Source organism: Chrysemys picta, chromosome 10 (genome assembly GCF_011386835.1).
Source record: "Chrysemys picta bellii isolate R12L10 chromosome 10, ASM1138683v2, whole genome shotgun sequence".
In the NCBI taxonomy this organism is placed as follows: domain Eukaryota; kingdom Metazoa; phylum Chordata; order Testudines; family Emydidae; genus Chrysemys; species Chrysemys picta.
In genome coordinates, this window is record NC_088800.1 from 29,404,168 (window position 1) to 29,431,296 (window position 27,129).

At 41.0% G+C, this 27,129-nt stretch overlaps 1 protein-coding gene across 1 annotated transcript; it reads right to left on the bottom strand.

The window, feature by feature from the left end:
- Nucleotides 1–246: 246 nt before the first annotated feature.
- Nucleotides 247–27,129, bottom strand: TARS3 (threonyl-tRNA synthetase 3). Its single transcript, XM_005284978.5, has 19 exons — nucleotides 26,646–27,129; nucleotides 24,832–24,921; nucleotides 23,238–23,428; nucleotides 22,186–22,309; nucleotides 20,521–20,642; nucleotides 18,825–18,942; nucleotides 17,156–17,220; nucleotides 15,551–15,629; nucleotides 13,910–14,056; nucleotides 11,989–12,087; nucleotides 11,345–11,511; nucleotides 9,188–9,350; nucleotides 8,295–8,432; nucleotides 6,083–6,160; nucleotides 5,874–5,974; nucleotides 4,231–4,335; nucleotides 2,460–2,532; nucleotides 1,797–1,911; nucleotides 247–1,401 (listed from the first exon to the last, which is right to left on the bottom strand). Exons 1-19 carry the CDS (start codon nucleotides 26,898–26,900, stop codon nucleotides 1,253–1,255), a joined length of 2,379 nt encoding a protein of 792 aa, XP_005285035.2. The 5' UTR covers nucleotides 26,901–27,129; the 3' UTR covers nucleotides 247–1,252.

Below are 27,129 nucleotides of genomic sequence, written 5' to 3' on the forward strand. Positions count from 1 at the left end.
AACAACTTTGAATTTTCTGTTTAAGTAAAATACTTATACATTAAATCCTACTTTCTGCTTCATTTTTTAAGATGCCAGGTAACTAATTATGTAAGTCAGTGTACCTAATTTAGATTGCTTCAGACAATTGGTTTAGTGCAATTTAGCGAACAAAAATTAGACAAGCCACATTACTGAAACAACTGTATAAAAGAAAATGAAATAAGATCATTAGACTTGTACAGAGAATAAACATCTCAAAACAGATTGTTGTATTGAAGATTTATTCAATTGCCGGAAACAGTAAACTTTTTAATCTAATTACAAAATAGAGCAATTAAAAGTACAAATTTAGATTCAACATACACCTAGGCTGATGTTTCCAATAAACTGTGTTGTAAAGATAAAATAATTAAGGAAATTTACATGTAACAGATTTTTCAACATATTTTTCTGCCCAAACAAAGCAGAAACACCACAATGCATTCTATGGAGGGGTTGGGGGTTTTTTTTTTTTAAATTAAGTCTTTTAAAAGTGAATTTAGTACTTGTGAAAGGAGCCAAGTTTACAGCACTGTAAATGGAGGTTTTCCATGTATTCAAAGAACAAGAACCCTGTAGACAACAACCTACATTGCTTAGGCAGTATATTTCAACCAATCTCTAGGTGGTCACCTTTGAAATAAGTGGTTATTCAATCTTAATGCCCATTCAGTGCCTGTCTTTGCTGCAGAGACTTACAACAATAGTACCAACACGTGTGTGGCCTGTAGACATTAGTCCAGTAGGAACTAGACAGGCCCAAACAAAAAATATTTGAGACAAACTGATGTCAAAACAAATATATGAGGAGCATTTTAATTTCATCTACAAGCTGCCAAGTTTCTGATGCCAGACAAGTAAATTACATAGCTACTTTTGACTATCTGATTAAGTTTTTTAGCAGTAGCAGCAAGTACACTTTCCAGTGTTTCTCTCTTGATCACTTTAATAGAGCCCCAGCTTTATTTATATAGCAGAAACAATACATTTTGTAGCATAGGTGTAGGTTTTTTTTTCTAAATGGAATTTTCCAGTTGCTATGGATTCATGTGATTGTTTGAGGCGTCCAAGGTTTGCATCTGTCCTTCACACTATCCCAAAAGCACCCACATCAGCTACATTTTTGTGCATTAATTCAAAGACCTTGCAAATAAGCTCAACAGTATTAGAGAGAAGAGGAAAAATAACGAGCTTCATTTAGAGTTAACATGGATCCCAGTTAGCAGCAATTTCAGAATTCTTCCTCTGCATATAAAGCATGTGATTTCTTCAGTTTCTTTAGTTTTTCAATGGCAGATGTCATCAAAATCTCTCCATGAACCTTATTGTCTCTTGTTCGCACATTGACAGCATTATTTGCTTTTTCCTTTTCTCCAACCACTGCAAGAGGAATATTGCAGAAAGACATTAATGGATCTGCAGCAAGCTTGTAACTTTTGAAGAGTAAATAACTACTAGAGAAAAATTCACTGGGACCAATGCTGGTCACCACTCCAGCCCCATATCTTAGTCCTTTCCACACATTCAAGAAGGTATGCCCTGCCATTTAAACATAAATGTATTTTAAACTCATATCTATTCCTTTACTCTTTTTTAAAAAACAATATGTGAAAAGAAACTCTGCTTTAACTAATTTGCTAAAATCTGTTTAATCTCCTGCTTACATTATGAAATTTAAAATAAAATCAAACTCTATGCCAGCATTTGAAGTTTATAACCAAAATTTAAAAAAGAAAACACTTTTACAATGATCAGAAACCTAAATACACAATTACCTAAAATAAAATTATACTGTGCAAGCTGTGCATTTCTTATTTTCTTGTTTAATGTGCAGCTGTGATCTAGATCAACATCAGCCATAAATCCTGCTTCAAAAAATTCATGGCAAACCTAAAAGAAAGTTAAAGTTTCATTAATATAACAATATATATATATATATATATATATATTTTTTTTTTCCAACAGAGATCATGACGCTGATTCTGCAAAGCATTTAAGTATGCATAAATATGCTCTTACGAAGAGTTCCATTGAAATCAGAGATATTCACTTGAGAAAATTATACAAATCTTATGTACTTGGCAGGATTGGGGCAAATGTATTCTGTTAGCTTAACAGACAACTTTATAATAAAACACGGATTACAATATACAAGATGGCTACTCTAGGGCTATGTTATTTTTTCTTAAATTAGAGAATTCCTGAAGCCTAAGCAGCAATAAAGCTCCAAAGAATGTTATTTTTTTAGGAATTACGTCCCTTTAGATTCATGACAATTTTAGAAAGCAATAAAGACTATGACAATAATGCTTTCATCTCTGCCAAGCATGTCTATATTTCCTAAGGGTTACATGTTTGTTCTAGGATGGAATTATAGGTTATCCAATAGCTGATAAAATAAAATTTATTTCTATTTTTTAAAGGAAGTCTATTCTTACCTGCTGAGCATATTTTTCACAAGTAGGCCCCACAGGGACAACCATGACCTGGCGAGGAGAGAGCCAGAAAGGCCTAGCAAATGTAACAAAAATAAAAATTATATAAAAAAATATGTTGTATATACACATACACAAAACACACACCTTCCATTCATGCCAGTGTTTATATGCCCTAAGAATAGCTGAATAATTTTCAAAAATATTTAATTTTAAAATTTAATTAGACATCTAGGCTAAGGCATGATCTTTATCCTGCCCAATTCACCTAGAACAGCACTTCCTGAGGCCCCTGGGAGGCTGCGAGGTTTCAGGAGGTCTGCCAAGCAGGGCCAGAGTTAGACTCGCTGGGGCCCAGTGCGGAAAGCCAAAGCCCCACCGCATGCGACTGAAGCCCAGGGCCCCAGTCCCCACTACCTGGGGCTGAAGCCAAAGCCTGAGCAATTGCCCTGATTGCTACCCCTTAAGGCCAGCCCTGGCTTACATATGCAGAAAAACAGTTGTTGTGGCACAGTGTTTTTATAGCATGTTGGTGGGGCCTCAGAAAGAAAAAGGTTGAGAACCCTGACCTAGAACATAATATATTAATGAATAATTTTGGACCTGGGTTAAATAAACAGAAGTCCTGAAATTTACTGTTAAAACTAAAATAATGTCATGAATTCAATCCACCTCTATCGTGGCTAATCGTCTCCAAACAAACAGTGGATGATCTTTGGACACTACAGAATATTATATGCACTGCTGTTCCTTAGTACAATAGAAAAAACACTAGTAATCCCTTTCCATATTAAGTTTAAATTTACTTTCGTGTTAATGTTGTTAAAAAAGAGAAAACGTTACCGTATAATAATCAACATTTTCAGGTTGCTTTGGAGTCAATTCATATTACGGTGTAAAGGGAAATCACTTGCAGGTATCATTCTCTGAAGGAAATATTCCAGTGACACCACCACCCTTGGGTTTTGCACTTCTGCTTGTGACTTCAGTACCCAACTAGCTTAGATAAAAGTCTGGAATCCCTTGAATGAGCTCGGGATACAAACCCACAGGGCATGAAGATATATACACAACTTTGATCTCTTGTTCCTTTCCAAGTTACACATTTGGTTTCATAACTAGACTGCATTTTATTTTTTCACACATGAGCCATTTCCCTTTATTTTATACTTTTAAAATAATAGGTGGACTGTATGTTCATGAGTGAGATCTGTTCCCTTTCTGCCCCCCTCCATTCAATGGTACTTCTTTATCACCAATTCATGAAGAAGTTATCTTTCAGATATTAATCATGAATAAGGGAGCAGCTTTCACTATTTATATATGTTAAGACTCTCTAATTTATGGATCTGTATATGTACAACAGTCATAAGTATAAAAAATGAATCTGCAAGCTAAATAATGAAGGGTGAATAAAATGTATTCTGCAAATGTTTCAACTGCCATATTAAGAATATGGTCTTACTGTACTACTTTTATTATAATCTTGTAAAACTGAATTTCTAATCTTTTATCTTAGTCTACAATTATGTCGTTTGAGTTTGTCTACTGTATACAGTAGTCTTAATATTTTAAATATGAACCATTATATTAATGATTTTATGGCACTCAGGCCTCAATGAGACATTCCATCTTTTGGTTGTTTTGCCTGTGCTACTTTTGCTAAGAGTCTTGGTGAATTATTTTGCATTATGATGTGTTGGCTATTAGGAAGTTTCTGTATTTTCTAGCTATGTTCCTAATTGTTTCTTAGTACTGTACATGTGTCACATACCATTTTCCTCCATAATTTTCTGCTAGAATAGCTATCATTCTCTCCACTGAGCCCAAAATAGCTCTATGAATGATCACTGGTCTTTTCTTATCATCACTATCCTTACTGCAAAGAAAGAAAAACAGAAAGAAAGAAGATTAAGACATTTACCTTAATCAGCGCACATTTAAGCTTACTGTCATTTTTCCATCTTCTATTTTGCTTTTTATATAAATAAAATATTAAATGTTAGCAAGTTATTAATTGCATGAAATCCAACAGCTTTCACTCCAAATTTACTGTGACATACTGACATTCATGAAATAATCGATGGTCAAAGCAGTTTGAAATAATCCTGCCTACAAATAATGAGAAATGGACACAAAAGAAAACCCTGGTTTTGTAAACCACTGTGAACTTGGATTCAGATTCCAACTCTATGACTCAGGTCCACATCTATATATCTTCATCTCTGATATACTTCTTTCCACTCATTTTTACTGACATTTACATTAACATATAATCTTCCTTAGGATCTCCCCTATTCCTACTGCTTATTTCCCATCTGAAACTTCAATCCTTTGGTTTCTGTGATGATTATCATGCTGTGAAAAATAAACAATTGGGACTTCAGATGACAAATAAGTAGCAAGAGCAGATCAAATCCAAAACAAAGATCCTGCTTTTTTATTAAAAAAAAGTCAGGGGAGAGAAATTACAATCAAATGTGGCAAACCAGAAAAAAAAAAAAAAAAACAGAAAACGAATGGAAGTACTTGTCCAAGGACAACATGCCTGTCACAAATTTGTTTATTCAACAGGAAAGTGTTCTTCTCTCAAGTTGGAAACCAAAAATGGTATTTCCCTTCTCCAAAAGAATTGTTCATGTATGATTTATGCTCCTCCATCAAGGATAACCCAGCTGATCTGATCTTTACTTTAAAATTGTTACTGTGTCAAGAATGCAATCCTGCAAGGTGCTGATAGTTTAATGTCAGGTTTCAGAGTAGCAGCCGTGTTAGTCTGTATCCGCAAAAAGAAGAACAGGAGTACTTGTGGCACCTTCGAGACTAACAACTTTATTAGAGCATAAGCTTTCGTGGACTACAGCCCACTTCTTCGGATGCATCCGAAGAAGTGGGCTGTAGTCCACGAAAGCTTATGCTCTAATAAATTTGTTAGTCTCTAAGGTGCCACAGGTACTCCTGTTCTTCTTTTTATAGTTTAATGTGTAAACTTAAACTTAATGTGTTCAATGGAGGCATCAGACTATAGTGATTGATTAGTGTGTCTGTCCCAAATAAGTTTCCTCAAAGGCTACCTAAGGTCAGATGCACTCAGTTCTCTTCAGGAAGAGCAGACAGACAAGTTATCAATTTTTTCCGCTCATTTACATTTACAATGAAACTGAGCAGTTGAACACACTACTAAATTATGGGGGAAATTCTCAGCTCAGGGCCCAGTCCAAGTACTTCTTTCCACTGCTGGGGATCTCTTGTCCCACTAGTGCACCTAGGCATTTAGTGGTAGGTCAGCAGCTTGTCCAGAGGTCAGTAAATAATTAAACTGCTTTTGGTTAACTCATTTTTAATGGGAGCTACAAACTGTGAAAGTAAAAAAATTATCTGTCATATAGTTGACAGATTAAGAATTCAAGCACTTACCCAACATAAGTAAGGTTAAATCTGATTGGTAGCTGGAAGTCAAGTTGGATGGTAGCACACTGATGGTACCTGCCAATAGCATCTTTGATTTTAATATCAATCTGCAAAGGAAATGCCTTAGTTACTATATACTGTTTTTTTTGTTATTCTATTATGCACCCACAAAGCTGCATTAGAGCTTCATTGCAGAACTGCACTGATTTACTAACCTTAGGACCATAAAATGCTCCATCTCCTGGATTCAACTTCCATGGCTCTCCAAAGTCATTCAAACTGTTTTGTAACTGCTAATTATAAAAATCATAAAGATGAAGTTTAAACATTATGGGGTTTTTTTTAAATTGTATTTCTTTAACACAGTCCTACCAAAGCTGCCCATGAAGGGGAAAGTGAGGGAAAGAACTGTACTTCAAAGATTAAGTCATACAAAGTAAGAAAATGGGTAGGACTGACTCAAATATCTTAGCAATATAAAGAGTTTTGAACTAATACAGCTAAAAAAACCATACCATATATACTCGATCATAAGCCGGTTCATTTATAAGCTAACGCCCCCCCCCCAGATGGATAAGTAAAAATTGAAATTTTTTATAACCCGTTTATAAGCCGACCCTATAATTCAGGGGGCAGCAAACTTTGGCTCCTGGGCCATCAGGATAAGCCGCTAGTGGGCCGAGATGGTTTGTTTACCTCGAGTGTCCGCAGGCACAGAGGTAAACCTAAGTAAACAGTGTTCCAGCAGGCCAGCTGCTTACCCTGATGGGCCAGGACAGCAACTTGGGGGGGGTGGGGAGGGGAGAGAAGCTGGGAGTCAGGGGAGTAACCCCTGTGACCACCCCACATGTGACCCCACCCCTAGCCTGGGACCCCCACACTCTCCCCATCCCATCCCTTCCCATCTTATATGGGGAGGGCCAGGGGAAGATGTCTCTGATCTGGCTGGAGCTGCTCCAGCAGGCTGTGCGGTGCGGCCACAGCCTGCTCCAGGGGTGGGGCTGAGTGGCACAGCTGCAGCCTGCCAGCCCCGGAGCTGCACCTGCTTTGGAGGCTGGGGCGGAGAGCAGCGTGGCCAGAAGCGGAGAGACTCTGGCCCCGCCTCTTCCCTTCTGTCTCTGCTGGCTGTGCTGCCTCTCCTTGCTCCCTCTGTTAGGGGGACGGGCTGTGTCCCACCTCTCCCTCTCTATACCTGTTCATAAACTGATCCCCGTCTCTGGTGCTTCCCTTTTTTACTAAAAAAATCTGGTTTATGAACGAGTATATATGGTAATTACTTTAAATCCTGGCTTTTGTATCTATAGAGTGAGTGGAGATTAACAAAAAGAAATTTCTGTTATACATACCCATAGCTTGAACTGACTTTCTAAGAAACTATATGAATCAGGAGATTTATTGTGTCAGTGTTTCACATCTCTCAGCATGGATATCTATCAAGTACAGATTTTAGAGCCCAGTCCTACCAAAAAAAACAAACCAAACCAAACCAAACCCTCCTATTTGTGTAAGTAATCTCACTCACTTCAGCATGACTGAAGGTTTGCAAGACTGGATGTTAGACAGTTGCATGTTTCATAGATTGCAGGGCCAGGCAGGACCATTGTGATCATCTAGTCTGACCTCCTGTATAATACAAGCCATAGAACTTCCCCTGAAATAATTCTTAGAGCATATATTTTAGAAAAATCATCCAATCTTGATTTCAAAATTGGCAGTGGAAAATCCACCATGACCCTTCATAAATTCTTCCACTGGTTATTTACTCACTTTAAAAAATATTATGCCTTATTTCCAGCCTGAATTTATCTAGCTTCAACTTCCAGCCATTGGATCGTGTTATACCTTTCTCTGCTAGACTGAAGAACACGTTATTTAACATTTTCCCCATGTAGATACTTGAAGACTGTAACAAGGTCATTCCTTAAACTCCTCTTCAAACTAAATAAATTGAGCTCCTTGAGTCTCTAAATCAGTGGTGGGCAACCTTCGGACCACAGGCCGCAGGTTGCCGACCACTGCTCTAAAGTACGTTCTCTAATCCTTTAAATGTTTTTTATGGCTGTTCTCTGAACGCTCTCCAATTTTTCATTTTCTTCCTTAAATTGTGGGCACCACACAGGACACAGTATCCCAGCAGTAGTCACACCAGTGCTAAAGATAGAGGCAAAACAACCTCTCTACTCCTACTCGAGATTCCTCTGTTTATGCATCCTAGGATGACATTAACTCTTTTGGGAAATCATGTTCAGCTGATTATCCACCATGACCTCCAAATCTTTTTCAGAGTCACTGCTTCCTAGGAAAGACTCCCATATCCTGTAAGTATGGCCTACATTCTTTGTTCTGAGATGGATACATTTACATTTAGCCATCTTAAAATGCATTAAATTTCTGTGAATGGAAGTATTAAGTACCTTCCTGTGTTACCTTTTCTGCGTGGTCCCAGATCTCTACTTCTCCTAGGAAGTTTTCAGGTCTTGTAGAAAGATGCAATTGAAAGGTAAAACCAAACACTGCATAAACGGTCTTCAAAAAGTTCAGACAGCCTTTCATTTCTTCCTCAATCTGAAATTTAAGCAACACAAATCAACTGACAAACAGAACACCAAAATGCTGCCATGGAGAACTGGTTGATCATTACTATTGTTTTATCACTAATCAGGCTTGCTTTATTTTTTCTGAATCAGAAGCATGTTTTGTAGGCCTGGGATTTTGAGGACAGGTTCTACCACACACTCTCTCCCACACAGTGTATTAATTTACTCCCCACTGACATCTTTGGGATCACTCATGGAATAAAATACTACTCAGCATAGTTAAGTGGAGAACATCACCATGATATACCACTTTTTTAATTGGTATACCACTTTTCATGATATATCACTTTTTTCCTTGTTATTTGATCTTTTGGGACTCTGTCATTATTGCTTCAATATCCTTGTGTCAAGATATGTAAAAGTAAGATCCTGTATAGGATTTTTTCCTGTAGATATACAACTCCAAGTAGGCCTACTCAATAACCCACAGTCAGTAACATCTCAAATACTTATTGTTCTCCTTTGCAAATAAACAACATTTATGCTCTAAAAGGAAAACTTAATAAAACATCAGGGCATTATGCTGTTGGCAATTTCTGATGAAGACACTAAGCAGGATAGGGTACTGACTTAAGCAATTATATAGAAATCTAAGACATACTGAATCCCAAATGAATTAGAAGGAAGCAACCTAGCAATAGGGATGAAATAAAAGCAACAAATGTTGCACTTAAGCTACACCATAACATGCCAAGAGAAGATAAAGGCTGAAAAGTTCTTCACCTGTTCCATTGTGCAAAAGATGTGCGCATCATCCTGTTGGAAACGCCTGACTCGAGTCAAACCACTCAAAGTCCCCGAGAGTTCATTTCTATGAAGAACCCCAAAGTCTGCAAGTCTAATAGGCATTTCCCTCCATGAGCGTGGGCGATGAGCGAACATCAAGCTAGAAGAGACAAAGTATATTTAGGCAGGAAAACTTATACCCAACAGTCTTTGGCTTCTTTTACATGCTAATATTCTTCCACAAGGCCCAAGATAAAAGATTCATTTTGAATTAAATCAGCTTAGGCCCGTCAAAGAAAAAACAAGATAAATATGTTATCAGTTACGTAACACTTTTCAAGAATCTACCAATTAATTCTCTCCACACCCCTGAAAGGTAGGCAAGTATAGCAACCATTATACAGGTAGTGAAAATGAGCCACAGAAAAAAGTGACTTGAAGACCACAGAGCCAAGTCTCTGTTGGAGCCGAAGTTAAACTCAGTGGTTTCCAGCACCCTGTCCTACTCTCTAGAATCATAGAATATCAGAGTTGGAAGGGACCTCAAGAGGTCATCTAGTCCAATCCCCTGCTCAAAGCAGGACCAATTCCCAGCTAAATCATCCCAGCCAGGGCTTGGTCAAGCCGGGCCTTAAAAACCTCCAAGGAAGGAGACTCCACCACTTCCCTAGGTAACGCATTCCAGTGTTTCACCACCCTCCTAGTGAAATAGTTTTTCCTGATATCCAACCTGGACCTCCCCCATTGCAACTTGAGACCATTGCTCCTTGTTCTGTCATCTGCCACCACTGAGAACAGCCGAGCTCCATCCTCTTTGGAACCCCCCTTCAGATAGTTGAAGGCTGCTATCAAATCCCCCCTCATTCTTCTCTTCTGGAGACTAAACAATCCCAGTTCCCTCAGCCTCTCCTCATAAGTCATGTGCTCCAAACCCCTAATCATTTTTGTTGCCCTCCGCTGGACTCTTTCCAATTTTTCCACATCCTTCTTGTAGTGTGGAGCCCAAAACTGGACACAGTATTACAGATGAGGCCTCACCAATGTCGAATAAAGCGGAACGATCACGTTCCTCGATCTGCTGGCAATGCCCCTACTTATACAGCCCAAAATGCCGTTAGCCTTCTTGGCAACAAGAGCACACTGTTGACTCATATCCAGCTTCTCGTCCACTGTGACCCCTAGGTCCTTTTCTGCAGAACTACTACCTAGCCATTCGGTCCCTAGTCTGTAGCAGTGCATGGGATTCTTCCGTCCTAAGTGCAGGACTCTGCACTTGTCCTTGTTGAACCTCATCAGGTTTTTTTCGGCCCAATCCTCTAATTTGTCTAGGTCCCTCTGTATCCGATCCCTACCCTCTAGTGTATCTACCACGCCTCCTAGTTTAGTGTCATCTGCAAACTTGCTGAGAGTGCAGTCCACAGCATCCTCCAGATCATTAATAAAGATATTAAACAAAACCGGCCCCAGGACTGACCCTTGGGGCACTCCGCTTGAAACCGGCTGCCAACTAGACATGGAGCCATTGATCACTACCCGTTGAGCCCGACGATCTAGCCAGCTTTCTATCCACCTTACAGTCCATTCATCCAGCCCATACTTCTTTAACTTGGCGGCAAGAATACTGTGGGAGACCGTATCAAAAGCTTTGCTAAAGTCAAGGAATAACACATCCACTGCTTTCCCCTCATCCACAGAGCCAGTTATCTCATCATAGAAGGCAATTAGGTTAGTCAGGCACAACTTCCCCTTCGTGAATCCATGCTGACTGTTCCTGATCACTTTCCTCTCCTCTAAATGTTTCATAATTGATTCCTTGAGGACCTGCTCCATGATTTTTCCAGGGACTGAGGTGAGGCTAGCCATGAGATCATCCATATCCAATGTAAAGTTTAAACAAACTGCAAAAAAACCCAAGAGTTGCAAATTATATCTCCCCCCACCCCCCCAAACATGTATTTAATAAACAGGAGCAGAACTGTACTCAAGCTCTCTAAAGATACCTTGGGACAGGCGCTGAGGACAGCTGATTCCCCTATAAGGGTTGTCTACTGTATAGGTTTTACTATATATTAACTTCAGTGCATTACTATATTAATTTCCCTGAACCTCAAAACATTACTTCACAAGTAGGAAAATAGGAAAGATAATACAAACCAATGTCCTGGACAGTTCATGGGTTTAAGGGCAAATGTTTCCTTCTCAACATCAAATGAGAACATGTTTTCACTGTAGTGCTGCCAGTGACCTGATGCTTCCCAGAGTTTACTGTTGTAGATGTTAGGTGATACTACTTCAGTAAAATTACGCCTGTGATATTCCTCCTAGAAAATAAATCCAAAAGGTGATGCAGCAAAAAAAAAAAAAAAAAGTTACAGAGAGTGTGTTTTACATATAGTAAAAGCCTGATCCTGCAATCCTTACTTACAATAGATCTTTATTGAAGTCAATGGGATCACATGTGTAAGGGTTAGATGACTGAGATCAAGTTATAAATGTATTGTGATTTAATAATTAGAAAAAAAAATTAAGGTCAAATTCTTCCTGCAGTTACCCTATACAACCTCACTAAAGTTTCAGTATATCTGTACACAACTATATATCCAGAGCACACATTTTTTGTGTGAGAGTGCCTTAATGCAATAGTGGGATCAATAAGAATTATAGAAATGTAGGGCTGGAAGGGACCCCAAAAATGTGTCATTTGAGCTAAGGCCAGTCTGAAAAAAGCAACACATCTTCAATAGAAAGGAAAGATGTTTAATTATGTTGATTAGAAATTTTAAGACATGCCCACTTACTCGTATAAAATCCATGAGTGTATTATAAAGAAAGGCACCTTTGGGGAGGAAAAAACAGCTTCCTGGACTCAGATCATGGAAGAAGAAAAGTTCTTGCTCCTGTACAAATAAATGTAGAATTCAGTAAGCCCACTTAAATTGTATCCATGAATGTTTTTTCCAGTTCAAATCACTATTTTTAAATTGAGAGTGTTAAGACTCCTTGTTAGAGACAGTGAATGATATTTTTAGAATGTATCAATAAGAACTTCAGAAGAGAACAAGATTTAAAATGTTGAGAAAATAATTTACCAGTAATTCTGATTTTCAGAAGGCATGTGACTAGAGACCCATCTCCAAACGTGTAACTGACTAATCTCACATTTCCTCAAAATTCTGAGCCCTTAAAACAGTCTCAGCAGTAGGTTCAACACTCCTACCCACTAGTGCAGGAAAAAAGTCGTTTGGCAGGCACACACCACTCACTGGTGAGATGGTTTAATGGCTCAGGGTTTTGAGCAAGTAGAAACTTTGTCAAAAGCCTGTGCTAAGAATGTGGGCATAAGAGTGGGGATCTAGTACTGTACGTTTTTCTTTGAAGAACCTCTCTTAGTATCCTATGATTCATGTTACACCAGTTCATCCATTTTTAACTGGGAAAGAAACAAATGTAAATACATATTGAACAAAAAAATCATACTTCATATTAAGATTCAGTTTATAAAGGGTTAATAAGTGACCAAGATGTTGTAATGCATGGTTACTTTATTGTTATAGAGTCAATATGTGGCTCATATAGTTATAACAACTTCTACTGATGTGCTTATAACCATCTGTAACACACATAGGACTCATGCCTGGAACATACTACGACCTCTACTGATCTTTTAACCCCTTAAAACCTTTATAAATGGAATCCTAATATGAAATGTGATCAAACACAGATCATGTTTATTATCTGTACAATTCTCACTGGTGTATTAGGGTTCCTAACATAGCTAGTCAGGTCTGCGCCTGGAGTTTACAGGCTAGAATTTAGGCAAGGTTGAGTACAAACAAAAAAGAGAGAGAGAGCGCGAGCGAGCGCGCGCGAGTGAGCTTGGGCAAGGTATATATAGGCATAAATAGGACTTATGGAGACTCAGTGCATGTATACTTCTCAGTAAACAAGTTTCAGTTTAATATATTAATGAGTTCAATTATTCGTAGCACATATGTGCATCTAAGTCATCTAATAGTTGCTTCACACTTTATTTTCTGATTTATATTTTAGATATTAGGAGATTAATCTGTCATCTGGGAGATTCAGAGAACAGGACTCTTGTCAGTTTTAATCCCATGCTGATTCAGAAAGAAAGCAGGCAACAGAAAACTGGAGGGATGATATGGCAAGAGAAGGAATGATTTCTGAAATTAAAATAATTATGTATGTATAGCCTAGCTAGAAGGCAACCATAGGTGTGTATGTGGGGAGGGGACAGAGGAGGGTTTGAACACTAAGGAGAAAGAACAATTATTTAGGGTGGTCCAAGGGAGAATAAATAGGAGTAACAGGATTAAATTAAGCAAAGGAAGATTTAAGATGAATATCAGGAAACAAAAAACAACAAGACCCATTAGACCATGGATTAGTTATAAAGGAATTAGTGGAAGAAAATCACCATTAGACAACCCAACAATATGGAACAGAGGGATAGACTAAGTGGCCTGACTAGTCATCTCTAATTCCTATGTCTTTATGATGAAGAATGCATAATATCTGCAATGGCAAAGTCAGTCTCTTAGTTTTGTTAATGGGTCACCCAATTAATTTTAGTCATCATTTGGGGGTGGCTAATAGTACTCAGGTTTTCAGAGGGTCTTTTGGGGAGGAAGAAATATATTTTGGATCATCACCAGGACAATGCCCTTTAAGAGTAATAAAAATATCAACAGTACCTACCTTTCCAATTTTCCTATGATCCCGATTTCTGGCTTCCTCTTGGAATTTTTCCCATTCCTTCATCATTTTATTATCAGGGAAGGATATTCCATAGATTCTCTGCAATGTTTCCATGTCAGCCTTTCCCTCCCAATATGTAGAAGAATTCTGATGTTAAAAAAAAATATATATAATGTTTTTTAAAAACGGTATCATACAAACAGCTGCAGGGGAAGAATAAATGATAATGCAATCCAATTACCATATCTCATTGCTTCTTGGGAAAAGAACTGTCAAGTCATCCAATATTGGTTTAAAAGACAAAGATACTTGCAGTTAAATGTATGCACTGCTTTTTTGTTGGGATAGTAACACAGCATGCATAAAAATAAATAATTGTTCTAATCATGTATTTGTTGTACTTGGCCACGTTATTTTAACTTGTATCATGTCATTACATTACAGATGAATGTAAAGCAACATGCTGTAACTTCACAACATGATGCAGTAAGACAGTAGAAAACATAATACCAACTCGTTTTTACAGTCAAATACTGATACTGTTTTGAGGATTGAACACTTAATCTGAATATTTAAATACAACAGTACACAGATCTCAAGCACAAAGTTAACTGACCAAAAGGATGCTGAATGTTCAAAGGAGATCAAGGACTCTGACCGTCCAACCAAATTAACCAATTAATAGTTGCCAGTAACTTATATTACCTAATTACCAGAAGCATCTGCACAAGTTAATTCTGGTTCTTTTGTGCAGACGGTCACTTTAAAGAAGCAGTACTTTCAGGTACAGAAAGCTAAGCCAGCATTAGCAGTTATGTAAGCCCCATGCTTTGAGGGGCCTGGAAACATGAAGGATTCTCAGTTTTCATTTACAAAAATAAATTTCTAGACTGTCTCCTTGAAAAGATAGCCTTGAAAACATAAACAGATATAAACAGATGCTTGTCACTGATCTTTTCCTACAGGTTACACATTATTTATAGTCCCCTTCAAGCCACCCAGGGCAAGCATTCCAGGTTTGGAAAAAATATAACTATAGGTCCTGTGGTCACCCACTCTACAGGGATCTTGTGGTGTGCAAAGGAGACAAGCTCAGTGTGCTCACTGGGGGCTTGACAGAGGGTGTGGGGACAACATGTGGTAGCAGACCGGGGTGGCCTTGAGATGCACATGTGTCAGTTTCATCGGCTCAGCTGGCCAGCAGTTGGCCAAGTTAATGGGATCTAAAAATAAAGAAAAGAGAGCAAAACATTGTTTTCTGTACCAATAAACATGGATGTTTTCTTACTTTGCAAACAAATGGCTACACTAATAATCTAGAAACATGAGTTGATCCTGTTCATTTACAACTACAGAGTTGAGTGCAATCAGGACAGACAAGAGTCAGTTAATTTTTGGGGGGCAGGGAGGACAGAAGGAGGGTAATCAGTAATTTTATTTGGGGGTGAGCATAGGGGGGACATTAAGGATGGCTTTGATGGTGTGACAATCAAGAAAAAAAAAAAGGACATAGTAGACCCCAGTCTATGGCATTTCGGGGGGAGGAGAGGGGGGACAAAAACCCTCTAATACATACATCAGTATAATTCAATCTTGCCCCTGCTCTAGTTACTTTGAAAGCTTATAAATTTTTACTCTTACCTTAAAAATCTTTAAGGCTTTAATTTTTCCAGTGTGTCTCACATGTGGGCCCCTGCAGAGATCAATCAATGGACCACACCTACAACAAAATAATTCTGACATAAACCATTTTATTCCTCACATTTTACAACCCTTTAAAATATAGTCAGTAATAATGTACAAGAAAAGTTATGGTGACTAGCACACATCTACTAATACAATAATTATACATAAGTGGTCAGAAATTTATGAGGTGTGTTTTACATGCAATTGTGCAGCATGAATTTCTCAAGTCTCAGAAATATACTAGGACCCAGTACTGTAAAGTGCTCCGCCTCTGCCTCCTCCACCCACGAGCACGCCGCTCAGCTCCACTTCTCCTCCCTCCCAGGCTTGCCACGCCAAACAGCTGATTGGCGCAGCAAGCCTGGGAGAGAGGAGAAGCGGAGCTGCGGCGCGTTGGTGGGAGAAGGTGGAGTGGAGGTGAGCTGGGGGGGCGGCGGGGGGCCCGGGGAGGGCCGCAGCAAGTAATGAGAGCTGACTCTTGGGCAATACTCAGCACCTACCCTCAACTACCTAATGATACCATCTAGGACAGTGGTTCTAAACCAGGGGTACACACACCCCTGGGGGCACGCAGAGATCTTCCAGGGGGTACATCAGCTCATCTAGATATTTGCCTCGTTTTACAACAGGTTACCTAAAAAGCAGTAGTGAAGTCAGCACAAACTAAAATTTCATACAATCACTTGTACTTACATTTTAGTGTATAGTACAATATTTATATTCCAATTGATTTATTTTTACAATTATATGGTAAAAATGAGAAAGTAAGCAATTTCTCAGTAATAGTGTGCTGTGAAATTTGTATTTTTATGTCTGATTTTGTAAGCAAGTAGTTTTTAAGTGAGGTGAAACTTGGGGGTACACAAGACCAATCAGACTCCTGAAAGGGGTACAGTAGTCTGGAAAGGTTGAGCGCCACTGATCTAGGACATCCTGTGGCCTATACACTCTCCCACAAAAGCTGGTCAGGAAGTTTTCATCTAAACAAAATGGACAAAAAAAGGTTTTGCCATTTTCCAGCCAACTTTGCCTTCCACAACCCCAGCTGAACAGGATTCACATCCAACACCATGCTAGCAGTTAATGTTACTGCTAGTGGGTTCAAATTCCACTTGTGACTATTTGTTTTATTCTTCTCCCTCAGATGGGAGGCAATTACTACAAGGGTGGGCATGCTCCCCTTGTCTACCAATGAAGACAGGAGGTAATTTTGAGAAGCATGTGTCATCCCCCTGAAGACAAGATGCAATTATGCACAAACATCAATTGTAAATCTAGGCCTCAATACTGCATATGTGCTTAACTTTAAGCATTGACTTCAGTGGGACTATTCATGTGCTTAAAGTTAAATATGTGCACAAGTATCTGTAGGATCAGAGCCCTAGTTAAAAAGAGGGAACCTTCACGAAGTCTGGGATGTTAGTTTAATAAATTTAGAGAAAATAATTTCTTCCTTCAATTTCGATGAAGTCTGCCCAAATTCCTACTGTCCAATTATAAAATTACAGTGTATAGTTTTTTAAGCAATGAAATAATATATGTATTCTTGTATATTTTTACCTGTACACTGTGGTAGTTGGCGTGTTAACTTTCTCATTCAGGATACGACATTTAAACTTATTATACTATATGGGGGAGAAAAAACAGATATCTGGAACTAGAACTTCATTAACATCAACAACTACAATGACATTCTGGTATAATGATAGCACTCATATTTGTGTCATTAGAAGGCACTAAAACTACTAAAGCAGTGGTTCTCAAACTTTTGTACTGGTGACCTCTTTCACATAGCAAACCTCTGAGTGTGACCCCCCCTTATAAATTAAAAACACTTTAATATATTTCACACCATTATAAATGCTGGAGGCAAAGCGGGGTTTGGAGTGGTGGCTGACAGCTTGCAACCACCCATGTAATAACCTCGTGACCCCCAGTTTGAGAACCCCTGTACTGAAGAGTGACAATCACACATAGCCGAGAAAACCTGACATTCCTTCCAAAAGAAGACACAGTGTTATAAAACATACAGAGAAGACAGGACAATCAGACAGATATAGCTAATCTGTCTGGGTGTATGCTGATTATAGCATCTTTCCATCAAGTACTTCAAAGTGCTTTTACAAAATATTAAACACATAATACACCTCTACCCCGATATAATGCGGTCCGATATAACGCGAATTCGGACAGAACACAGTAAAGCAGTGCTCCAGGGGACTGGGCTGCTTTACCTCATTATATCCGAATTCGTGTTACCACAAGCGGTTCCTCTGCGCCCGCCCATTACTTGCTGCAGCCCTCCCTGGGCCCCCCCCAACCCCAGCTCACCTCCGCTCCGCCTCCTTCCACCAGCGCGCTGCAGCTCTGCTTCTCCTCCCTCCCAGACTTGCTGTGCCAATCAGCTGTTTGGCGCGGCAAGCCTGGGAGGGAGGAGAAGCGGAGCTGAGTGGCGTGCTCGTGGGTGGAGGAGGCAGAGGCAGAGCGGAGGTGAGCTGGGGCAGGGGGACTGCAGCAAGTAAAGGGGGGAGGCGCAGAGGAACCACTCCCTGCCCCAGCTCACCTCCACTACACCTCCTCCTCCTCCTCCCACGAGCACGCTGCTCAGCTCCGCTTCTCCTCCCTCCCAGGCTTGCCACGCCAAACAGCTGATTGGCGCAGCAAGCCTGGGAGGGAGGGTGGAGAAGCAGAGCTGCAGCATGCTCGTGGGAGGAGGCAGAACGGAGGTGAGCTGGGGGTGCTCCGGGGAGGGTCACAGCAAGTAATGGGGGGGTGCAGAGGAACTGTTCCCCACTCCAGCTCATCTCCGCCTCCTCCCCTGAGTGCGCCGCCGCCGCTCTGCTTCTCCCCCTGCCTTCCAGGCTTGCCGGCCCAAACAGTTGATTGGCGTGGCAAGCCTGGAAGGGAGGGAGAAGCGGAGCGGCGATGGCGCGCTCAGAGAGGAGGCAGAGGCAGAGCGGAGGTGAGCTGGGGCAGAGAGCGGTTCCTCTCCCTACCCCGACATAACACGGTCTCACCTATAACACGGTGAGATTTTTTGGCTCCTGAGGACCGCGTTATATCGGGGTAGAGGTGTACTACCAAGAGACTGGTAATTAATACCCATTGTACAGATGGACAAAGAAAAAAGTAGTAAATCATAATATTATCCAAATGAATAAAAATCTATTTTAAAAATCATTTTTACATGCTCATTTCTCCAAGTCTTGTAGTAGCTCCAAAGTATTACCTTAAACATATCTAGTAGTATCTCCTTACTGACTTCTAGTCTTTCAAAAGGCTGCTTCTCTTTTATGATATTTTTACACATGTTCTCCAATGTAGGGAATTCTGTACTAGATACACCTCTAAACAAAAAATTAGAGAAAAGTTACTATACTTTTAATAACAAAAAAGTTTACTAGGACAATTTATTACCCTCAAATGCCATAGGGAAACCATAATCATTTACTTCCTTTTTTGTAAGGAGAGTGGACTCCTTTGATTTAATCACTACAATGGTTCCTTTAGTTTAATACAAATATGCATTCAGGCCCCCGTCCTGCAAACACTTAGGCACGTGCTTAACTTTATTATTGTTAGAAGTCCCAGAGCCCAAATGTCTACACTACAATTTCTCAGCCCAAGAGACCTAAGCACCTGACGTTTATTCAGGCTTAAAAAATAATAATAATAATAATCACGCTTAACTCAAACTCCTGTCAAATACATGGAAAAAGAGTTTTTTCTGTGCAAAAGATTCAACACTATCCCCCTTTCAGATGAGGATTGAGAAACCAGACACTTCAGGAAAGAATAGGGGAGACAACTTGAGATTCATGACATTTCCAAGGTTAAACAAAACAAAGAGAAAAAACATTTAGGCCAACTTTACATATAAGGAGTAGAAAGGCACAAGCAAAAAAAATGTTTTACTATTGACTTTTAACAACACATGGGCCAGCACTGAAAAGCTACATGTGGCCCAAGTCAGCTGAAGAGACATCCTATTAGCCGATTTCAGGTTCTCAGTTTTGCCTGGCTATATATACACAGCGAAGAGACAGAAAGCAGACGGAACTATATAACTGCAAACAATGATTAGACAAAGGGTAAACACCTAAGTAACTTGGGAGCAGAAGTCCCATTTTCAAACATGACATAAGAGATAAAAGAAGAACAGGAGTCCTTGTGGCACACTTAGAGAAGTGTGATCAAACTGTCTGTACTGGGCTATCTTGATTATCACTTCAAAAGTTTTTTTTCTCTTAATTAATTGGCCTCTCAGAGTTGGTAAGACAACTCCCACCTGTTTATGCTCTCTGTACGTGTGTATATATATCTCCTCAATATATGTTCCATTCCATATGCATCCGAAGAAGTGGGCTGTAGTCCACAAAAGCTTATGCTCTAATAAATTTGTTAGTCTCTAAGGTGCCACAAGGACTCCTGTTCTTCTTTTTGCGGATACAGACTAACACGGCTGCTACTCTGAAACCTGTCATAAGAGATAAAGTTTAATTGAAAGTCATTGAAGACTTAGGCCCTCAAGGGCCTATCACTTTTGAAAATGGGACTTATGCACCTAAAGAACGAGGAGTACTTGTGGCACTTTTTGCTGATACAGACTAACATGGCTACCACTCTGAAACCTTATGTGCCTAAGTGACTTAGGCACCTTAGACAATTTTATCCCAAAGTTCTACTTTCTTCCACAAAACATTCATTAACTAAATCTTGAGGAGGAGTCGGATAGGAATAAACTTCAGAAAATAACTATTTCTTCCAAAAATTGCCATGAAGAGAAGATTAACCTGTCAGTTTTAAATAAAAAGGATCCACTTTACTTTCTTTTTAATATGCAGGTAAAAACCTAATTCAGCATAACTAAACCTTAAGAACTGAAGTCAAAACCAAAATGTTTATAGACATCTGTGATATTTTACCTGTCTTCAATGTACATATCATAATAAAATCCATTCTCAATAGGTGGCCCATAGCACAAACAACCTCCATAATAACTTTCCATGGCCTCTCCAAGGATGTGAGCACTTGAATGCCAGTAAACCTATAAATGAATAATAAGTCAGAAAAGCAGGTCACAGGACAATGACTTCTTGGTGGTACGTAATTTTTAAAAAAGCAAGGCATTTCTATCGAAGAAAAGTGTTGAGATGAAGCCACGATATTTAAATTCTAGGCAAGAAATGCTGTTTCTGTCTTTATTTCTACTGTGTTAGATGATTAATGTAGATTCAAATAATTGTATCTGATAAATGTGATAGTATAGTTCAACAACGTGATAGTAGTTGTACCACTGTGGCCCTGTTTTATTCTAATTTGCTTAGTCATTAGACCTCTGATGTGATTCAGCCACAACCAGTGCCGGCTCCAGGCACCAGCGCAGCAAGCAGGTGCTTGGGGCGGCCAACGGAAAGAGGCAGCTTGTCCGGCTCTTCGGGAGCAATTCGGCGGAGGGTCCCTCAATCCCTCTCGGGGGGAAGGACCTGCCGCAGAATTGCCGCCGAAGACTGAAATGGTGGTGGTAGAGCCAAAGTGCCGCCAATCGCGGCTCCCCCCCCCCCCCCCCCCCCCCCGCTGCTTGGGGCAGCAAAAACGCTGGAGCTGGCCCTGGCCACAACAATCTTGTGTTTTGTTCGTTTATAAATAGGCTGATTTCTGGCCAGCTAAACTTTAATTTATACCCAAATAATGATCACATACACAGCAGTCTTACTATTATAAATGCCATTATGCACATTATCTGAGGACATGTGATAAGAGACACTTACACAATGACAAGTTTTTAGCTTTTGAACTGCTTTGAATTTAGGCTACAATCCTACAAAGACTTATTCACGGACTTACCTTTATGCACTGTGATTAGTCCTATGTGGTAATCAATGAGACTATTCACAGTGCATAAAGTTAAGCACATTCCTAAATCTTTGCAGAATTGGGGCCCCACAATAACTTAGGCACATAACTTTATGCACACACAGTTCCACTGAGTGAGATACACACATGCCTGAAGTTACTGAAGTGTTGCAGGCTCTAGCAGACATATTTTATTCAGAGATCAAATTCTGTATCAGGATGAGATTTCTGTATAAAGCCTAAGATGCCCCACATGTTAACACATTTAGGACCTGATCTTTTGATATGTTGAGCAACCTTAACTACCACTATTCTCCCAGGGTCAAACCCTTAGATGCTTCATCCACAACATATATTAGAAGCATTTTTAAAGTACCAAACTGCTTTTAACTTAACATACAAATCTAGGTAGTTTTTGTTTTGTTTTCAGTCAACTTCTATTAGCTAAAAGAGGGGGAAAGAAAGGAGTCCAAAAATTTGTGTTTATCCATACATTCCCTTTTGAAATAACAGATATATAATATATATGAAATATACCTGGTTAAGCCACAATTATTTGTCACTTGACTAATCATTTAACAATAATTTTGTTGTATACAATATATTGAACTATACCGAGGACTACTAATGTTCAGGATTTTTATTAAAAAAGAAAATCAAGATAATAAAAGGGAGATTTCTTTTCAAGATATTAGTTTCTTTAATCAAGTAAAACCAAGAGACCGTTTACTTACTGCCTGAGCTTCCTCATTATCAAATGTAAGCAGCTCCAGTGAACAATCTCCCTCCAATGGACGATCCAGATCCCACAATTCACCATTCACTGTGGCTATTACTGCATCATCAGCCAGTCCTCGACTAACAAAGAAAAGTAATAACATGCGTATCAAAGGCATTTTGGGCCAGATTTTTAAAAGGCATTTAGGTGCCCAGCTGTTCCTGAAAATCCTACTAGGCACTTGTCTACATTTTTAGGCACCTGAATAACATTCAAAATCTGGCCCTTTGGCCTCTATAGACTTTTAAAACATTTTCAAATCCGGTTCACTTTTGAGTTACAGACTGTAAACCATATGACGACTTACTCTCTCCTGAAGGAAGGATTTGGAGGTTAAGGGAGGATGAGAACTCTGCTTACTGAATAATAATCCCATATTCTATCATTAATTAGGATTGAATTTCAAGTCAGAGTTAATTGCTGACAGTTCCATTGGATTTTAAAGCTAGAAGAAACCATTATTATCATCTTGTCTGACCTCCTGTAAAACAAAGGCCAAAGAACCACACCCAGTGATTTCCGCATTAAGTCCAAGACCTGGATCAATGCTTCCACAATGAAAGCAAGGCAAAGCAAATATTAAAAAAAGTCAATCATCCACTCAGTGAACCTATATCAGGGGTCGGCAACCTTTCAGAAGTGGTGTGCTGAGTCTTCATTTATTCAAGGTTTCGCGTACCAGTAATACATTTTAAGGTTTTTAGAAGGTCTCTTTCTCTAAGTCTATAATATATAACTAAACTATTGTTGTATGTAAAGTAAATAAGGTTTTTAAAATGTTTAAGAAACTTCATTTAAAATTAAATTAAAATGCAGAGCCCCCCAGACCTGTGGCCAGGACCACAGTGAGAGTGCCACTGAAAATCAGCTCGCATGCTGCCTTCGGCACTCGTGCCATAGGTTGCCTACCCCTGATATATATCATCAACTAGCTCCGGGGGGGGAGGGGAGGGGGGAGGAATAAACAAAACCACCATTTATTAAAACACATTTACACCTGCAGTTTACCTAATTCTTGCAGCCACCTGATATGGTGTCGTTTTCCAAGATTCCCCTTCTATGACTTTACCATCAGTCAGAATCACTTTTATAGGCTTGCTCTGGTTGGCTGCTCTGTAAGCAAGCAAGGCATCATGCTCTTTTTTCAGTGTTTCATAATGCTTCAGCCTGTCGTCTATGAAGCTTGGCTCACACTGCAGCTGTAAGAATCACACACAGCAGTCACAAAACTATTTTTAAAAGAGAACACAAATGGGAGGTTAATTTACTATATCTTTATACAACATCTGATCTTTGTTGGTGTCTCCAGGTGCTTCTGAAATATAAATAAATACATAAGTACATTCATAAACACTTCCATCCCCCAAAGTGTCAGGTTGTAATAACTATCATGGCCATTTTCAAGTTTGTTACACAGATTAATATTGAAATATTCTAAAATCCAACCCTCATCAAGGCTATCCTGGAGGGGTGGGGGGGGGGGTCTCTGTCAGCACTCCCACTAAGCATTCCCCTGTATTTTTGAAATACCACTCCCCCACAGTATCACTCACAGCTACCGAAATCCCCTTGCCACACTTATAGCTGATGAAACCTTTCTGACTCTTGGTCAATATTGACAAGAATATGCACTTCAATCCTTATCTTGAAAATAACAGCTTTGCACATGCTTAACTTTATACACTGCAAGCAATACTACTGAATTCAATGGGACTAGTGCAGCGGTGGGCAAATTTTTTGGCCTGAGGGCCACATCTGGGTGGGGAAATTGTATGCAAGGCTGGGGCTTGGGTGCGGGAGGGAGCATGGGGTGCGGGAGGGGGTGTGGTGTGCAGGAAGGGGCTCAGGACAGAGGGTTGGGGTGCAGGAGGGGTGCAGGGTGCGGCAAGGGGCTCAGGACAGGAGGTTGGGGGTGCGGGGTGCAGGAGGGGATCAGGGTGCAGCCCGGACCACTTACCTCAAGCGGCTCTGGGGTGGCAGTGGTGCACAGAGGGGCTAAGGCAGGCTCCTTGCCTGCCCTGGCCCCGTGCCGCTCCCGGAAATGGACAGCATGTCCAGCAGTGGCTCCAGGGGGTGGGGCAGGCAGCTCTGATGTGTGCTACCCTTGCCTGTGGGTACCACCCCCAAAGCTCCCATTGGCTGCAGTTCCCTGTTCCCAGCCAATGTGAGCTGCGGGGGTGGGGGGGAGGCGGTGCCTGCAGACAAGGGCAGTGCACGGAGCCTTCTGCCTCCCCCACCCCGAGGAGCCACAGGGACATGGTGCCAGCCGTTTCCAGGAGTGGCGCAGGGCCAGAGCAGGCAGGGAGCCTGCCTTAGCCTAGCTGCGCCACAGGGCTGGCAATCCTGATGGGTGGGATCCGGCCCGCGGGCCGTAGTTTGCCCTCCGCTGGACTAGTGAGTGTGTAAAATTAAGAATGTGTGCAAGTCTTAGCCAGTTGCTAGAATTCTCTCTCCCCTGAGCCAGCACTAGCTGCTGCAGAAGTCATGGAATCCGTGACAGACTCGTACCCTTACTGATGAGGCACAAGGTGTGACAAAGGGGAGGACCAGCTCTGAACCTAGCAAAGACTCTTCTTTTATGCACTATAAAATATCTGCTTACCTCATTCCTAAGCCCATTCACAACTTCATTTTCTTTTTTCTTCTCCTTTTTCTTCTTATTTTGGGGAGTCAGGCCTGCATTGGAGGTATTCTTTAAAAAAAAAAAAAAAAAGTTATACCACTATGTTTACTAGGACAATACATAGCAGGCACGTGATTTAGATAGATATACAGCAATGAAAGAATATTCAGAAAAGGGACATAGTCTGATGATGGGCTAAAGTCGTCATGGGGTGTAGCCTATCAGAAGAAATTGAAAGACATTTTGTAACAAATAAATAAAAACTGTGCCTGTCTATACAATGTTCTGGTTGTATGTCCACTGGCCCAGGAAAATAACATGCCCAGTGTCCAAGAGATAGAATCTTTCCAAATCCTCTGGAATTTTCTCACTGCTACAACATATCAACAAAATCCTCCCCGGAAAAAGACTGGAGAACAAAAAAGTCTGAAGAGCAACAAAATCAGGCTTTGGTGAGAGAACAAAATAAACCAGTTCCAAACTCAGACCACACTGAAAACAAGCTGACTATAGAGAGGTACTGTGGTCCAGAATATAAGGTAATGGACTTACACTCAGGACAAGGGTTTTATTTCCAGTTCTGCTACTGACTTGCTGTGTGACCTTGAGCTAGTCATTTCACCTTCCTGCATCTAGTTTCCCTACCACCCTCTAGTCTGTTTTAGACTGTAAACCCTTTGGGAATGAGCATAGTCTATTACTACATGTTTGGACAGCAAAGCTCTGATGTCAGCAGAGGCCTCTCGACACTTAATATGATCACTTAATCATAAAGACAGAAGGATATCAATGAGGTAACTAGGTTGTAACCTATTTAAGGCTCTATATTTCAATTCCATCTGGAAATTCATTGAGAGCTAGTACAGCTATTTGAGCTCCTGTGTAATCTGCTCTCTGCAACAACACAAATGGATTGCTACAGTCTGTCCCTGCTGAAGTTGGAGTGATCATAAAGGATAAGTGCATGAAGAACATGTTTGCAATAACTTAGTCTCAAAAATCACAGAAATGTGAATCACTATGACAAGGTCCTTATCCTAAAGAAGTCACTGATTTCAGTATCACCAATAATTGGCAACTACTGCTACCTGAGGATGTAGGATCATGCAGGGCAGCTAATAGGACATACAAATTGTGAACCTGAACAAAAGGCAGGTAAACGCTCCTTATGGATGCAGCTTGTATCAACATCTGCCACTTCTTCTAGTATGTTCCTCCAACCTACCAAATAACCCCAATTCTACCTGGATTGAGAAGCAGACAGTTTGCCCTAATCCAGCAAGGCACTACACCAGTTTGCTGAACAATGATACTTAGCACCTGTATAGCACCTCACGTTTTCAAAGCACAGAACAAACCACACACACTAAGCAAATATTAGTTCATTTAAAAAAAAAAAAGGAAGAAGTTCCTAGCACCAACCCATGTTCAGTGCAGGTTCAGGGAGCTACTCTCCACCTCCACATAACGGCCACGCCAGCATTTCAGCCCTTGTCAAAAGAAAAAGTTGATCTCTTGGGGGGACCTTAAAGTGACCCAAATTAAAACAAGGGAAATTTTAAAGAGTCTTGGGAGACTGCGTGATAGTTGCTAGTGTTCATGTCACTGAGCCCCACAGCTGCCAGACCGCCCTGCCCCACAGGCCGCCCACGACAGATGGACAACCGCAAGGCCACCTGCCCCACGGCCGCCCAGCCCAGCCCCACGGCCGCCAGCCCCATCGGATCCACGCTCCGGCACCCAGGGCTAAGCACGGGGCAGGCTCGGGGTCTGCCGCTCCCTCCTCGCGCTACCTTGCCGGCTCCTGCGGGGCCCGGCCGCCGCTGCTCCCCGCGGCCCAGCTCAGCTGTCAGGCTGCGCCGAAGGTGCAGGAGCCGGTAGCGCAGCTTCTCGTTCTCCGCCCTCAGCCTGTGCAGCTCCGGGCTGCTGCTTCCCGGGCCGCGCTCCGGCTCCGGCTCCTTCAGGCGGCCGATCTCGGCTGTTAACCAGCGGATCTCCTCCTCCTGCCGGGCCAGGCGCAAGGCGATGGCTTCTGCGGCGGCCGCCATCTTCCCCCGGATCCGCGCTGGGAGCTTCGGCAGCTCCCGCCGATTAGCTCCCTCCTCCCCGGGCCCTGCCAGAGGGGCTGGGCTGGGACTGCGGCAGCTCCTGGGGCTCGTCTCTGCCAGGTGCACTGGGGGACACTGCCACCGCGCCCCGCACAATCCTGCCTCCCGCAAACCCTGCCTTTAGAGACCTCGGCTGAATCTCAGGCTTTCCATGGTTGGGGTTGACCAT